Source organism: Saccopteryx leptura, chromosome 6 (genome assembly GCF_036850995.1).
Source record: "Saccopteryx leptura isolate mSacLep1 chromosome 6, mSacLep1_pri_phased_curated, whole genome shotgun sequence".
Lineage (NCBI taxonomy): Eukaryota > Metazoa > Chordata > Mammalia > Chiroptera > Emballonuridae > Saccopteryx > Saccopteryx leptura.
The window spans coordinates 171,452,144-171,468,598 of record NC_089508.1 but is presented as its reverse complement, the minus strand read 5'-3'; the positions used below and the strand labels follow the sequence as shown (position 1 = coordinate 171,468,598).

The 16,455-nt window shown below is 47.2% G+C and overlaps 1 protein-coding gene across 1 annotated transcript in view; it reads left to right on the top strand.

The window, feature by feature from the left end:
- Positions 1-13,625, top strand: part of PDE6A (phosphodiesterase 6A) — a 54,442-nt gene extending 40,817 nt beyond the window's left edge. Inside the window, exons 18-22 of the mRNA XM_066341695.1 lie at positions 7,064-7,127; positions 7,432-7,506; positions 8,985-9,068; positions 10,957-11,104; positions 12,882-13,625. Coding sequence (XP_066197792.1) covers positions 7,064-7,127; positions 7,432-7,506; positions 8,985-9,068; positions 10,957-11,104; positions 12,882-12,961 — 451 coding nt within the window. The 3' untranslated portion in view covers positions 12,962-13,625. The remainder of the gene's footprint in view (positions 1-7,063; positions 7,128-7,431; positions 7,507-8,984; positions 9,069-10,956; positions 11,105-12,881) is intronic.
- Positions 13,626-16,455: the final 2,830 nt, after the last annotated feature.

Below are 16,455 nucleotides of genomic sequence, written 5' to 3'. Positions count from 1 at the left end.
GCCCTGGCCGGTTGGCTCAGCGGTAGAGTGTCGGCCTGGCGTGCAGGGGACCCGGGTTCGATTCCCGGCCAGGGCACATAGGAGAAGCGCCCATTTGCTTCTCCACCCCCACCCCCTCCTTCCTCTCTGTCTCTCTTCCCCTCCCGCAGCCTAGGCTCCATTGGAGCAAAGATGGCCCGGGCGCTGGGGATGGCTCCTTGGCCTCTGCCCCAGGCGCTAGAGTGGCTCTGGTCGCGGCAGAGCGACGCCCCGAGGGGCAGAGCATCGTGGCCCTGGTGGGCAGAGCGTCACCCCTGGTGGGCATGCCGGGTGGATCCCGGTCGGGCGCATGCGGGAGTCTGTCTGACTGTCTCTCCCCATTTCCAGCTTCAGAAAAATACAAAAAAAAAAAAAAAAAGTCTTGGTCAAATCTTTATGGCATGCTTCCCAGAAACTGGGGCAGTGAATGATTGTAATGTTTGCTTTCAACAAAATTGAAGGGGAATCTAATTGAATCGTCAGCTGATTGATCATTCAGAATATTGATCACAGTATGATTTTAACAGTTACTTTGGAAGAATTCAAAGAATTGGGTGACGTTGTTGTAACAAAACTCATTCCATTTCCAAGTTTGCTAATTACTGGCACCTATAAAAATAAAAAATTGGCATAAAATAGCTGTTAAATCTTATCTCATTCTAACAATAAGAAATACTCATTCATTAACTGATTTTTAAACTATAGCCCCATTCTATCTCATTAAGAAAGGAATTTCCAAATATTTTACTTTCAGTGTTTAGTAATTATTTCTAAATATAGGTAATATGTATATTTTATTGTATCAGTTAATTGTGCAATAATAATGACAATAACTTAAAAGAAAAAACTTCAACACTTGGAGGCCTATGGTCAAAAAAAAAAAAAAAAATATATATATATATATATATATATATATACACACACACACACACACACAGTGTGTCTATAAAGTCATAGTGCACTTTTGACCAGTCACAGGAAAGCAACAAAAAAACGATAGAAATGTGAAATCTGCACCAAATAAAAGGAAAACTCTCCCAGTTTCATACCTATTCAGTGCAGTTCGATGTGGGCTCACGCACAGACTTTTTAGGGCTCCTTAGGTAGCTATCCCGTATAGCCTCTATAGACTCATCACTGACTGATGGCCTACCAGAACGGGGTTTTGCTCCACCAAACTGCCGGTTTCCTTCAACTGCTTATCCCACCAAGTAATGTTATTCCTATGTGGTGGTGCTTCGTTATAAATGCGCTGATATTCACATTCCACTTTGGTCACGGATTCGAATTTAGTGAGCCACAGAACACACTGAACTTTCCTCTGTACCGTCCACATGTCGACTGGCATGGCCGTGGCTGCTCTGCTGTATACACGATGTTATGTCATCATCTGCGCATGCTGCCACATCATCCTACAGAAACTGGGAGGGTTTTCCTTTTATTTGGTACAGATTTCACATTTCTATCATCTTTTGTTGCTTTCCTGTGACCAGTAAAAAGTGCAGCATGACTTTACAGACACACTGTGTGTGTGTGTGTGTGCATACACTCATTCATATAAATATATTTATATTTATATATTTATATTCATATAGTCATTGTTTGGAAGCCTCACATTAAGTGGAAGGCTTTGTCAAAATTTGTCAATGGTACACTTAAGATCTGTGCATGTCATTGTAGGTAAAGTTTCCCTTAGCAGGGAAAAATAGAGCTATAAAGAAATATTGAGGCCCTGGCCGGTTGGCTCAGTGGTAGAGTGTCAGCCTGGTGTGCAGGAGTCCTGGGTTCGATTCCTGGCCAGGGCACACAGGAGAAGTGCCCATCTGCTTCTCCACCCCTCCCCCTCTCCTTCCTCTCTGTCTCTCTCTTCCCTTTCTGCAGCCAAGGCTCCATTGGAGCAAAGTTGGCCCCGGGCGCTGAAGATGGCTCTGTGGCCTCTGCCTCAGGCACTAGAATGGCTCTGGTCACAACAGAGCAACGGCCCAGATGGGCAGAGCATCGCCCCCTGGTGGGCATGCCGGGTGGATCCCGGTTGGGCGCATGCGGGAGTCTGTCTGACTGCCTCCTCGTTTCCAACTTAAGAAAAATACAAAAAAAAAAAAAAAAAAAAAAAAGAAATATTGATCTCTAGTTAATGATGCATGTGCTGAAGTGTTTTAAGTTTATTTTCTTTTAACTCCCTTTATTCATTTTGGAGAAAAGAGAGAGGGAAAGGGAAAGGGGAAGTTAACAGGAAGTATCAACTATATGTGCCTTGACCAGGGAAGCCCAGGGTTTTGATCCCGTAACTTCAGCGTTCCATGTTGACGCTTTATCCACTGTGCCACTACTAGTCAGGCAAAATTTATATGTGTTTAATTAATGGACATATTTCATTGAAAATTAATATGAAAGGGTGATCCATGACTTTTAATATATATATTATACATATACCTACTTGAAAGTCTTTCATTGATATATATACAGACACATATATTCATACAGATATACACATGTACACACACATATAAAAACATTACGGGCCTGACCAGGTGGTGGCGCAGTGGATAGAGCATCGGACTGGGATGCAGCAGACCTAGGTTCGAGACCCCAAGGTTGCCAGCTTAAGCGCGGGCTCATCTGGTTTGAGCAAAAGCTCACCAGCTTGAACCCAAGGTCACTGGCTCCAGCAAGGGGTTACTCAGTCTGCTGAGGGCCCGCGGTCAAGGCACGTATGAGAAAGCAGTCAATGAACAACTAAGGTGTTGCAATGTGCAATGAAAAACTAATGATTGATGCTTCTCATCTCTCTCCATTCCTGTCTATCTGTCCCTGTGTATCCCTCTCTCTGACTCACTCTCTGTCTCTGTAAAAAACAAAACAAAACAAAACAAAAAAACATTACGGTAAAATCTATGGGAAAAGTCAAGTTAAAAATATAAGTTTATGAAGAAAAGGAAAGATGTAAATTCCAGACTTTTAAAGAGGTGCTGTTCATGTATTTTTAAATGGATGATGAGGTAACAATTGTTAGGAAATTGCTATGCTATTTAGATTTCTTTGTATTTAAAAATGATGTAACCATTTCATTTTAAAGTGCCTACATTTTTAATGTTCTATAAATTGGATCCTTTCAACTTATGATGAAAGAGTAAAAATGTCAACTTAAAAATGTGTAAGAAGGTAAGCACTTTTCAAAGTTCTTTAGGGCGGCACTCAATGGAAAATGTTCAAAAACCCATAGCAGGATTTCTATGGCTGTTTTCACATCATCTCATGACGTTGAGCAGTTGCTATAGAGACCGCTGTGGTCTACAAAACCTAAAATCTTGACTCTCTGGCCCTTTACAGTAAAAGTCGCCAGCTCCTGGTCTAGCGGTTTTCAAATGAGGAACGTGAGGCCCAGAGACAAAGTGACTTACCTACCGTCACATGGGCCTCAGTGGAACCCAAGTGCCTCCACTCCTCTGGGGCGCACCCCCAGGTTCTTAGACTTCCTCAAGCCAGCCCACCACCCCTGCCCGCAGGCCACGCCCTCCAGGCTGGGTGCAATTCCAGGGTGTGTCTAAATGTCCGTTCGGGTTGGCTGAGATGATTTCAGGGGGTCAAGGAGAAGCGTCCCCGAGGTGGAGATGCACAGCTGCGGGAAGAGACCTTTGCTTTGGGATGGGCCAGGTGAGCAGGAGCTCGGCTTGGTTGAGTCAGCAAGCTCTAGTCACCTGGGTGACCCTAAACAAATGCTCAGTGTGATGATAACGAAGATGAGGACAGCACATGCCCTAACAAAATCACCTCCTGTGATGGCACAATACTCTTAGGAGGATACTCTCGATACTCCCAGATCTAGGCCAGTTTCTCTTGTTGTATTATCTCCTAGAATAGGACTCCATTCCTTCAGAGCGGTTTTTTGCCCATTTACATTCATAGGTGTGATGAATGTGCGGCTCCCCACCACCTCTGCAAGCTCTCTGAGAGCGGGACCCCGTGAACCAGCCCCTGCCCGGCATCTGGCATGTTTCCTTATACTAGAATGGATAGATAAGTGTTCCCTATGGCCACCTTCTGGACCGCCCCCTGCCCAGTGGCAATCCTGCATACTCCCACTGCACCTCTGACCACTATAACCTTCTCCCTCCTCTTGGAGAGCTCCTATGCACCCCTCAGGGCCCTGTCTCTCTGTCACCACCAGGAAGCCCCCTGAACTAAGCTGGTTGCTCTCACCTTTGGATTACTTTTTTTTCTTCACCTTGTATTTCCTTCTGCCATCCCACTTAGCAGATAGTGATGACAGTGTTTGTGCTCTCTGTTCCTTGAGTGACCATGAGGTCCCCGTGGGCCTCTCTGGGTCCCCAATGCCCAGCACAACATCTTGGTTGTGCACATAAGGGGGTGGTGCTGAAGTGAATGTAATGCCTTATCTTTAGGGCACAAGGCTTTGCATTGGCTTTTCTGGTGCCCCAGTGTCCTCTCCTGACCTCCCTCCCCAACCCCACCCCCCCACCCCCAGCATAAACACACACCAAATCGCTGTCTACAAAACACTTAGGTGTGTTTTCCCAACTGCTGGAAGTGAGTTTTACATGATCTCTCTGGCTCAGGCCGGTAGACATCCAGTTCTCTCCTGAAGCCGCACCAGGGGACTTAAAATGTGGACCCTGGCAGGTACCAGGAGCCAGGGGCTCTGTGCACACAGCTCAGCCTTCATTTCTGCAATTGATTTGATGGTAAACACAACTATTGTTATCTGCAACACTTACTAAGCAAAAGGCACGGCTTCTGCAGTCATGACAAAGTATAAAAGTGTTGCTAAGAAATGTATGCATTTCTGAAAGCTTATATACTTGAGGGTTTTCTTAACTAAAGATATTTAAACCTGATAATATTTCATGAGTAACTCTTAACCCTTTGGGTAGTACGAACGTTCATGTACATCCTCTCTCAAGGGTTAACAAAAATCTCACTGCTCAAATGGTTAAGGCCTTCCCAGCCAGCTAATGTAACCTATTGCAGATACAGCGGCTTAATTGTAAAGTCATCCAAGCAGCTGGTTAGGTTCAGAGCCCGTCTTTCCCAACTATATCCTCTCCCTCCGGCCCTAGCCCATTGATTGGCCTCACCCAGAGGGGATGGCACTGCCCCCACACTCTCCCAGCCTCTGCAAGCATAGCCACAGGTCAGGCCCTCCTGCCTGAATTACTGCAGCTTCTCCCCTCCTTCCTTCCCACCTTCTTCATCTTACAAAGGTTGCCAACCTGCAACACATCTCTGAAGAGGTCAGGACGGTGCCCTAGATTTTCAATAGCTCTCCACCCTTATTGGATACAGTCACTACCCAGCATGGAATTAACGCCCACACCACATGGCCCTGGGTTCCCATCTCTGGATGGGAACATTCATGCCCCTACGCCCGTCTCTGAAACACCTTCTTGAATTACTCTCTCTTGCTCCACTTCTTTGTCCATGTCCCCTCCCTTTCTGTCTTCCATTGTACCTATCTGTGTAATAATATCTATGGTACCTTCCTATTATTGCATAACTCCTTTGAGAGTTTATCTTTTTTTGGGGGGGGGATTTTTCTAAAGTTGGAAATGGGGAGGCAGTCAGACAGACTCCCACATGCGCCCGACTGGGATCCACCTGGCATGCCCATCAGGGGTGATGCTCTGCCCATCTGGGGCGTCGCTCTGTTGCGACCAGAGCCACTCTAGCGCCTGGGGCAGAGGCCAAGGAGCCATCCCCAGCACCCGGGCCAACTTTGCTCCAATGGAGCCTCGGCTGCAGGAGGGGAAGAGAGACAGAGAGGAAGGAGAGGGGGAGGGGTGGAGAAGCAGATGGGCGCTTCTTCTGTGTGCCCTGGCCGGGAATTGAACCCGGGACTCCTGCACGCCAGGCCGACGCTCTACCACTGAGCCATCCAGCCAGGACCTGAGTTTATCTTTTAATCCTTTCTTCTCTAATCCCTTTCTCAATTTTTTTTTCATTTCATCAGTTCACTTTTTTATTTGTGTCAATATTTTACTAGGAAAGTGTTCAGACATACAAAGAGTTGAAAGAATTTTATGCCCACCGTCCAGATTCTACCATTAACACAGTACTCTCAACTCATCCCTTCATCTGTCAATCCAGCTTGTTGGATACATTTCAAAGTCAGTTGCAGACACCAGTGCACTTCTCCTCAAACACTTCAGTACGTGCATCATGAACTAGAGGTCAATATTTCTTTACAGCTTTTTTTTTTCCCCCTGCTAAGGCAAACTTTACCTACAATGACTTGCAAAGATCATAAGTGCACCACTGACAAATTTTGACAAAGCCTTTTTCTACTTAATGGGAGGCTTCCACACGATGACTGAGCCACACTTCTCTTCGTGCTTGCCCAATGGGGCAAACAAGTGGTTCTTGGAAGAGGAGCAAAGAAAAAAAAATCTTAGATGTTCCAACACTCTGTGGCCCTCCAAACAGATATACAGTAGTATGTCTGTGGTTTCAAAATTTCGTGATGCAGCAATTATCGAAAAAAAAAGTCCTAAAAAGGGTCTTTGACAGTAGGGGCGGGGGAGATGATGGAGAGAAGGCTAAAAAACATTGTTCTATACTAGACAGGAAAGATGGGATGAGGTTGATATGAAATAAATGTTTATGAAGTGCCTAGTATAAATAGTGTGTAGCATATAATAAAAACCCAATATATGTTCATGGTAATCATCAGTATTTATGGTGCACATACTATGTCCAGGTACTATGGTAAGATTATTACACACATCATCTCATTTACTCTTGCAACCACTCCATGAGGAAATTACCATTATTATTAGACAGGGACACTGAGGCTTAGAGAGGTTGGTTTAATTGTTCAATGTCAAACTTCTGGAAATTGACAGAGGCAGGGTTTAAACCACTGACTTCAACGCCCCACCTCCGGATGTGCTGGGGAAGTGACCCCTCTCCTCATAATGGGCTGAGGTCATCTACTAGTGGGGGGGACAGAAAGAAGAGATAGGTGGAATTAACCAGCACGTGCAGCCTTACATGGCTCTGGTCTGATGGATAGTGTCCTTGTGTCCAGGGCCATGATGATGACCGCCTGCGATCTCTCAGCCATCACCAAGCCCTGGGAGGTGCAGAGCAAGGTATGGACTCCTCTTGACCCAAGAAGAGGGGAATGCCAGTGCTGGTGACAGTAGCCAAGGTGGCCTGGGCTCCCCAGCTCCAGATGCAGCCCCCCTGTGCTGCCTCCTCCTCTGGCAAGACAATGGAAATCACTTAAGGACCCCTCCCATGATGATAGCAAATGGGGGTGGTGGGGCAGGGGTGGGGTTCATGTTTTTGCTGAGCTGGAAATTTAAGTGAGTAGAAGCAGGGGACAGGGTTAGAAAGATCGAAGCTGGGGCTTGACTCCGTGGAGGGGTTCGGGGGGGCCTCTGCCTGTTGCAGGTAGCTCTGCTGGTTGCTGCTGAATTCTGGGAGCAAGGTGACCTGGAGCGCTCGGTGCTGCAACAGAACCCCATTGTGAGTAGAGAGGGGACGTCAGCTTGACAGTGGCTGTGTGATCTCATCCTGATGGACATTTGTGACCTTGCCGTGAAAGAGAAGTGTTGTCTACTCCCTGCCCCCTCAGCATAGGGATATGTGACCTTACCCCAGAGATGACCTTTCCCTAATGCAGGGATTCTCAAAGCATGGACCACCATTCACCTCCTTACTTGGGAATATATTAGAGAGGCAAATTCACAGGCCCCACCCTAGACCTACATAAGCAGAAACTTTGGGCGTGAACCCCACAATGTGTGCCTTCCTAGAGTCTGGGAACCCTATTCCAATGTATATGTCCTTAACTCACTCAGCTAAATAGAGATTGACAAGTAGACACCAACACTTGGTTTCCCTATTAGTTCTAACAGCCTGGGAGTCCACCTCCCCCGGCCCCGTTCTAACAGCATAGAGCGTGCAGGGGAAGAAAGATCTTATTTGTCGAGCGGACAACCTATTCACATTGATGGTTAAACTTGACTGGACAACCAGCCAGCACCCCCTGGAGACCAATTACAGGGTTTACAGAGGGCCCTGCACCAGGGCAGGGCTAGGAAGTAAAGTTGGGAGGGAGGTAAAAGGAAGGGACATTTTTGGGAGACAGAATCACGGATATGGTGATGGGCTAAACCTGAGAAGTGCTCGAGATCCTGGAGTAGCACGTGAGCTCAGGCAGGGCCTGCGGGCCAGTGGCGGCCATGAGGGGCGGGCATGATGAGCAAGGGCCGGTGGGATCTGTGATTCTCTTCTTCCTTCTAACACTGTAAACCATAGAGAGAATGGTTACTGAACGCTATGTACCCATCAGCCAGATCCAACCATTAGCAACAGCCTGCCATTCTTGTTTAATCTATTCTCCCTTCCCCACGTATTTTTTTAATCTTTCACATCAAGTATTTTAAAGCAAATCCCAGACGTCATTTTTTCTATATTTTGTAGTGTGTGTCTCTAAGAGATAAGCACTTTAAACAAACACACAACCACAATACCATTATCACATTCACAAAGTTAGTAATCCCCAGTCTGGACATTTTCCCTGATTGAGTAATGAAAATAATTTAGGTTGATTTGTTCAAATCAGGATCCAAATCAAGGAACAAACACTTTCCTGTTGTTGTGTTTCTTGAGTCTCTTTCTTTTTGTCAGTCTTTTTTAACCAATAGTCTTTTCCTCATCCTCTTTTCTTTTGTTTGCCATTTATTTGTTGAAAAGGGTGGACCTTATGTTGTACAGATTTCCACATTCTGGGTTGGTTGATTGCATCTCCCGTGGTGTTATTTAATATGCTCCTTTATCCCTGTATTTCCTGCAAGCTCCTAGTTACATCTGAAAGCTTGATGAGTTTGAGGTTTGCTCTTTTTTCTTTTAGCAAGAATACTTCATAGGTAGGGTGGGGCCCCTGACTGCATCCTATCAGGAAGAGCCCAGTACAGTGAACTCTTTCTCCCCCATGACAGCCTATGATGGACAGAAACAAGGCGGACGAACTCCCCAAACTTCAGGTCGGCTTCATTGACTTTGTCTGCACCTTTGTCTACAAGGTGGGTCCTTTGCCTTCTCAGGATCAGGTCTTTGCTTTCCTCTTTGATAAAGCTGGGATTCCCAGATGACATCAGGAATGATAAACCCTGGCAAGTGACCAGTGAGTGGTTTCTTTCTCTTTCTTTTTTCCTTTCTTTTCTTTTCTTTTTGGAGACAGGGAGGGAGAAAGATGAGAAGCATCAACTCATAGTTGCCAAACTTTAGCTGTTCATTGTTTCTTATATGTGCCTTAACAAGGGGGCTCCACTGAGCCAGTGACCCCTTGCTCAAGCCAGCAACCTTAGGCTTCAAGACAGTAACCAAGGGATCATGTCTCTGATCCCATGCTCCAGCTGGTGAGCCTGTACTCAAACTGCATGAGCCTGTGCTCAAGCCAGTGACCTCGGGGCTTCAACCCTGGGACCTCAGCATCCCATGTCAATGCTCTATCTACTGCGCCACCACTGGTCAGGCCAGTGGGTAGTGTTTTACAAAGCCCTTCTCATCTGCAGTGGGATCTGGTCCTCAAGACAGCCCTTTGGGGTCTTGGCCAGGGACAAATGACTAAGCATGGATTCAGACAGGGAAGGAGGAAGCATAGCTGACTTATACACTCCTAACTTCCCTAGCCGGTGGAAATGTGACAGGTCAAGTAATTTGGTTGTCAGAAGATCATCTGGAATTCTCTTTGAGCTCTTGGTCCAAGCCAACGTCTTCCTCTTGAGAAATCCACTGGCCCCAATACCATATTATCTGTGCCACCATTCAGCTCCATTTTGTGACCTTTACTTTGGCCGTTACACACGAGGAAACAGAAATAAGAATCGAGGGCCCAGGGTCACGAGAGTCAGCTATGAGATGGGATTAGGGCCACCTGACCCCTCACCCAGGGCTCTTTCTGTTGTTTTAGCTGCATCCCATCTGTTAGGAAGAAGTTTAGATGCTCCTAGAGGTGAACCAGTGCCTGTCTGGTATAACACAGGCTAACGGCGGGGGCGGGGTGGGGGTCCTCTGAGCAGCGGGCAGAGCAGCCGATGCTCTCCATCACCAGTCATGCTATTAAACAGAGAGATTGGGCCACATACATGCTTTATACGTGTCACCGCCACACCCTGAGAGGTAGGTGTTACACTCTGCTGATGTCACAGTTGAGGTGAAGCTCTGTAGGTGACCTGCCCAAGGCCACTCAGCTGTGGCAGAGCCGGCCCTGTGGGTGGCTCTACTCCATCAGTCTGCATCTCAGTTTTTCCTCCGCTAGAGAGCCAGGAGTGAATCTTGTTTTCCCACCTGAAGGTCTGAGGAGGGAAGGAGACCAGCGCTTCCTAAATGGTAAAGGGCTATGCTCCAAGGCACAGTTTTCACTCTCAGAACCCAGAGACTTTAAGAACCCTCTTTCCGGCATCCTGGTTTTGCTCAAATATTTACTGAGTGTCCTTGTGTGGGAAGAGGCTTCCCCGAGGTGATGTCAAAGGAGTGGCCTCAAGGGAAACGAGGGGAATTTAGAGCGTGCCAGCCAAGGGAGGAGCTTGTGTGAAATGGAGCCCACAGAGGGCAGGACCCACTCCAGCAGCTGGCAGATTTGGAATGCCTGCAGGGTTCAAGATCGCAAAGGGGGTGGGGCTAGGCCCTGGGCCTGGAGGCGTCTGAGAGCCATGTTAATGGGTTTGATCTCCATCCTGAAGGGCTGGGGGAGCCCTAGGACGGTTTGAAGCAGGAGGGGGTGGGATCCTGTTCACTGGAGGGCACAGAGCGTCAGCATGCACCCCGCTGGTGACAGGGAGACTGCCACTGGCCCGGGCAGTGCGTTCCAGCGCTAGATAAATCCAGCAGCGCCTCTGCCTGGAGCCCGGACCCTGGGCTGTGGACCCTGGGCTCTGGCCCCTGTGCCAGAAGCTCTCTCTCTTCCAGGAATTCTCCCGTTTTCATGAGGAGATCACACCCATGTTAGACGGGATCACCAACAACCGCAAGGAGTGGAAAACCCTTGCTGATGAGTACGATGACAAGATGAAGGTTCTGGAAGAGGAGAAGCAGAAGCAGCAGGCAGCCAAGCAAGGTTCGTGGGGTGTGTGTGGGGGGGCGGGGGAGGACGGGCCCTGACCCACACCGAGCATTCACACTGTGCCTGGCCTGGCCTCAGAGCCTCACACACTGGGCCCCATTCATTGCCACCACCTAGGACTGTCCCCATTCTGCGCAAGAGGGCACTGAAGGTTATAGAAGTACTGTGGCCAAGTCACACCGTTAGTAAGTGGCAGAGCCTGGATCTCAAGATGAGGCTCCCAGCAAGGGCTCCCCGACTGCCCCGCCATGTAGGACAGATTCCAACTCAAAGGCTGTGGACATAGAGACCTAGGCAGGGACAAAGGAGAAAACCTAAAATTGTTGGCTGGAAGGAATTTTAGAGGGCATGTTTCCAGCCTTCTGTCTGATGTTTGAATCCTGTCTATACCATCATGAGCCTTTGCTTGCACACAACCAGTGACAGAGGGCTCACTACCTTACATGAAAGCCTCATTCAGTACCACCATTAGGAAGCTCTTCCTTGAACTGAAACTGTTCTTGTTGAAACTTCCACCTAGTGGCCACAGTCCTACCTTTAGGAATCAAATGGGATTGTTTTTTTTTCCTATTTCTTCCCAGTCAATAGCAATCCCCCCTCCCCAAGTCATTCCTTTACTGGTTGGTGGCTCTAGTTCAGGGGTCCCCAAACTTTTTACACAGGGGGCCAGTTCACTGTCCCTCAGACCATTGGAGGGCCGGACTATAAAAAAAACTATAAACAAATTCCTATGCACACTGCACATATCTTATTTTAAAGTAAAAAAACAAAACGGGAACAAATACAATATTTAAAATAAAGAACAAGTAAATTTAAATCAACAAACTGACCAATATTTCAATGGGAACTATGCTCCTCTCACTGACCACCAATGAAAGAGGTACCCTTCCAGAAGTGCGGCGGGGCCGAATAAATGGCCTAAGGGGGCCGCATGTGGCCCGCGGGCCGTAGTTTGGGGACCCCTGCTCTAGTTCATTCACAGGACATGGCTTCTGGTCCCCGCACCACCCTGACTATCCTCCTCTGCACGTTTTTCCTCTACACATGGCTTTTAGCGTGGACATGTCTCCTGCTCTGCTCTGGGCAGTGTGGACGTGTGGCTACAAACGTGAGGTCACCCCATGGCTTTGCAAGTTGGGCTTTGCACAGCTCTAGGAGGTGTCCGATGTATTACAGCCACCACGGGCAGTAAAGTATCCAGAGGAAGAAGTATCTTTTTCTAATTTGCACAAATTGTCTTAGAGGCTGGCCGCAGGTCTGTGCAAACTTACAGCCTGCAAGATGGCTTTTGTTTGGCCTGCACTGACTTAAAATGTGAATTTGCTGTCTATATTTTATAATGAGGACATTCCCAATTAAAAAGAAAACCAGATTTCCAATGTGTTATTTTAAAAGATCAAGCTCTAGCCCTAGCTATCTGGATTTCTGCATGAGAACAATTAACTGGAGCTGAGTGGCAACCCCTTGCACCTTTAGATGGGACAAGGGAATCTGCAGTTTGTCACAGTCCCCACCACTCCCTGTTGTCTCTCAGACATTGGCATCAAGTGTGGGTTGCCATTAATATGGTGATTGCTGTTATTTTTTTTAGTGTAGGGAAACATCCGTGCTTTCTCTGATTCCTCTGTACCTAGCTTGCTTTCTGCATGTGTGGTTGTCTGTTGGTCTCTGAAAGCCATTGAATTTGCAACTCTTGGTCAACACCAGAGCAAAGGGTAAGCCCTCCGCAGCCTTCTCTCACCAGGTGTGTTGTCTTCCTATCTGATTGCAGCAGCCACAGGAAATCAGCCTGGGGGGAACCCTGGGCCCGGAGGGGGCACGCCTACATCCAAGTCCTGCTGCATCCAGTAGCCCGTGGAGGACCCGCTGACCAGAATGGCACTGGTGGGAAGAGATCACCCGAGCCAGGGGCAAACAGCACACCTTCTTGAGAAGAGTCATAGGATTTGAGAGCTGAATGAGAAGTTAGCTTACATCTTATCTAGGGAAATTTAAACAAATTTTTCAGCCGTGAGAACTTTTCTTTGAGTTAAAACCAACATTCTAGCTTTCATAAACATCAATTAAATATGTAATGCCAGACTTAAGTGCTTACTTAGAAACACGGTTGTCCTTATACCTTCATTTTCCAATTTATTATAAACATTTTCAATCATTCTCAATAGTAGAGAATTATACAATGAATTTCCACCTATCACCTTATTCCAGTAGGGAGATTCTGCCACATTTGTTTCATCCGTCCTTTTACATTTTTCAACATTTTCTTGGCTGAAGTATTTAAAAAAGATTCCAGACATATCACCTGGCCTGTGGTGCTGCAGTCAATAGAGTGTCGACCTGGAATGCTGAGGTCACCGGTTCGAAACCCTGGGCTTACCCGGTCAAAGGCACATATAACAAACAATCAATGAACAACTGAAGTGAAGCAACTATGAGTTGATACTTCTCATTCCTCCCCCCTCTCCCTCTCCTCTCTGTAAAATCAATAAATAAGATCTTAAAAAGATTCCTGCGATATCACCCCAGACATACGGGTGTTCTATAACATAACCACATCATCATCACGCTGTGATGAGCTGTCCAGACCCTTCACTGAAGAGTAAAGGGCTCGTGGTCCCAGCAGCTGTGAGTGCTGCCAGCAGACAGCCCTCAGGTCCAGTCCCTTTGGAGATGACCTCAGCTACACAGAGACACTTTGCCCAAGGTCCCTCTCTCCCTTCCCCTGGGTGGCCTGCATCCAATGACTGATCCATACAGATAGTATGGTCTGGCCATCTTGGCCCAACACGGGACAGCCCTGAAGGGCCACTATAGCTCCAGGATTCCCCGTGGGGTCCACCAAGGATCTCGCTGGGCTCTCCTTACAAGCTCAGCTTCTCCCTCTGCCCACTGCTACTCCCTAGCCTGCGCCAGGTGTTGGTCCTAGGGGCCCTCCTCAATAATGGCCCCGAGGACTAAGTCCACTAAAGAGGCTGCCTTCTGGGGAACCCAACCTGTGACAGCAAGTTGACAAGGATGTCACAAAAATGTCTCTAATAGTTTGTTTGAATCTGATCCTAATGAGCTTTACACGTTGAGTTGTGAGGTCTCTCAAATGTGTTTTCATCCTTAATATGATGTTCCCTCTTTTTCTTGCAGCAGAAGGTGTTAGTTGTCCATATTCTGGATTTATCCATTGGCTTCCTCTGCTCCTGGTTCTCCTATACGTCGGTGTTGCCTCTAGTTGCTTTGAGGAGAATACATGATTTCTCCAAACTGATTATAAACTACCGATGTAATCTGACCTCCCCTTTTTTTAGATAAATGAGGAAATTAAAGGCCAGCGGGGGGATGGGTTGGTTGTACATTGTCCCCTGGCTTCCCTTCAGAAACAGATCCCCAAGTTCACAAGAACACAGTGTCCGGGACACATGGCCCTGTGATTTCCACAGTAAATCAAACTGAGCTCCTGATGCAAGAACCCTGCCCACGTTTTCAGGTCATGATGTCAATAGGAAGCCAGGCCTGGAACCCTCATCTTTTTAATCCCAAATGAGATTTTCTGCCTTCCCAAAATTGACACTCTCGGAGCAGTGATCTTTTAAGCAAAGATACGTCCCTATGCGTGTCACATATCGTGATCGAATGGCAGAGAACAGAAGAGCAGTGTTATCCAGAAATACACAGCTGATGCCACAAGTCCAGGCTCTGTCCCTGGACAGGTTCCCTCCACTCTCGTTAGTCCTCAGCCTTCCCCATCTGTCCAATGAGGGTCATGGTCCTTGCCATGCCTCCCACAGAACTATGGTTAGCACCAGATGAGACCGTGCATGACGAGGATTGCACTTCTCATGTCCTAGGTACTGTACATGATCTAATTTTATCCTCACAACAACCTTGTAGGGTAGAAACAATTATTATCCCCATTTGTTGCATGGGGAAAAAGAGACTCAGAGAGGTTAAGAAACCTGCCCAAGAACACCCAGCTGATAGGAGGTCAAGTCAGGACTCTAAGCCAAGCGCCTGACACCAGACTCCTGGCTTGTAACCATTTTCCCTGCAACATACTGCTTCTGAGAACCAGCCTTTTTTAGGACCTTGGAGTTCATCTAAGCAAACCATCTTATTTCCTAGTTGGGGATGCCAGTGGCCAAAAAGGTGCCTTGTCCAAGTTTGCACAACACAGAGGTGGCAGAGCTGGGTCTCAAACACAGGTCTTGAGGCTCCAAATCTTCCGTTCTTTCCTTGCACCATTGACTGCACCTTTGAAAGGATTATTCCTAGGACTTTGTGGTTTGGATGCCTCCCTAGCTACGTGTAGTCAACAGGTCATGGATAGGAGCCTCTTACTTGCCCATTCATGAATTCTTGGTTAATGGAGCTAGGTGCTCTGCAATGAAAGGAGAAACACTCTGTTCTCCTGGAGGTTAGCATCTAATAAGGGGGTGACAGTTACTGACTGATCAATCACATGGGTGACCTCTCTAATGACTCTAATTCATGCTGGGGAACACTGCCATTAAATGCAAACCCCCCATTCATTAAAAGGGGAAAATCACCATGCATTCCTTCCCAACCAAAGTAATCCAAACAATTTCCAGGTTGCTAGAATAAATCACCTGAACAATGACAAACTATTTCGGTAGGTAATAAGCATCAACTTGAGGATAGTTTGCACCTAACACAAAATGGAATGGCTTATCATACACGTTCTTGTTTGTGTATCATTCCCCCCCCCTCAATGTTTCAACCCTCCAGGGGCCTATGGGTACCATGCACTCGGCCAGTACTTAAAAAAATACTAACATGAAAAAAATATACATACCAACATTAAAGCAGCTATCGGGCAAAATAAAGGCTAAATCCAAGAGCGCTTTGAAACAGAGGAAATAGGCACACACCCAAGGGAGGAAATATGGCGCACAATTCAATTCTGTCCTCCGCTCCTCTGAGCTGAAATTGCTCCAGAGTTGTCAACTGGTGAGTATTCCTGCCCGAAACCACAATGTCAAAATACCTCATTCAGCACATTCATTTTGTGTGCTCATGTGAAAAACTGGACATGCTGAAACAAGGGTGTACTTGTTCAGAAAGTGGGATAGCTTTAGAAAAGTCATGGCCATAGCCAGGCATGGGACATCTGTTACGGTGGGGGTGGGGGAGCAAGTCTGAATGATTCAATATGATCCACGGAAAGTGCTGCGAAGGAAGAAAAAGGGAGCTCAGAAAACCCTGGATGGGTGGCGGCCACACCTTGACCAAGGGTCTTTTCTGCGAAGGCTACACCAAAACCAGCATCCTTTGCCCGGTCCCTCAAACGAGCATGCAGGGCCAATAAAGAAAGACACACCTGGGCAGGGTGTGGG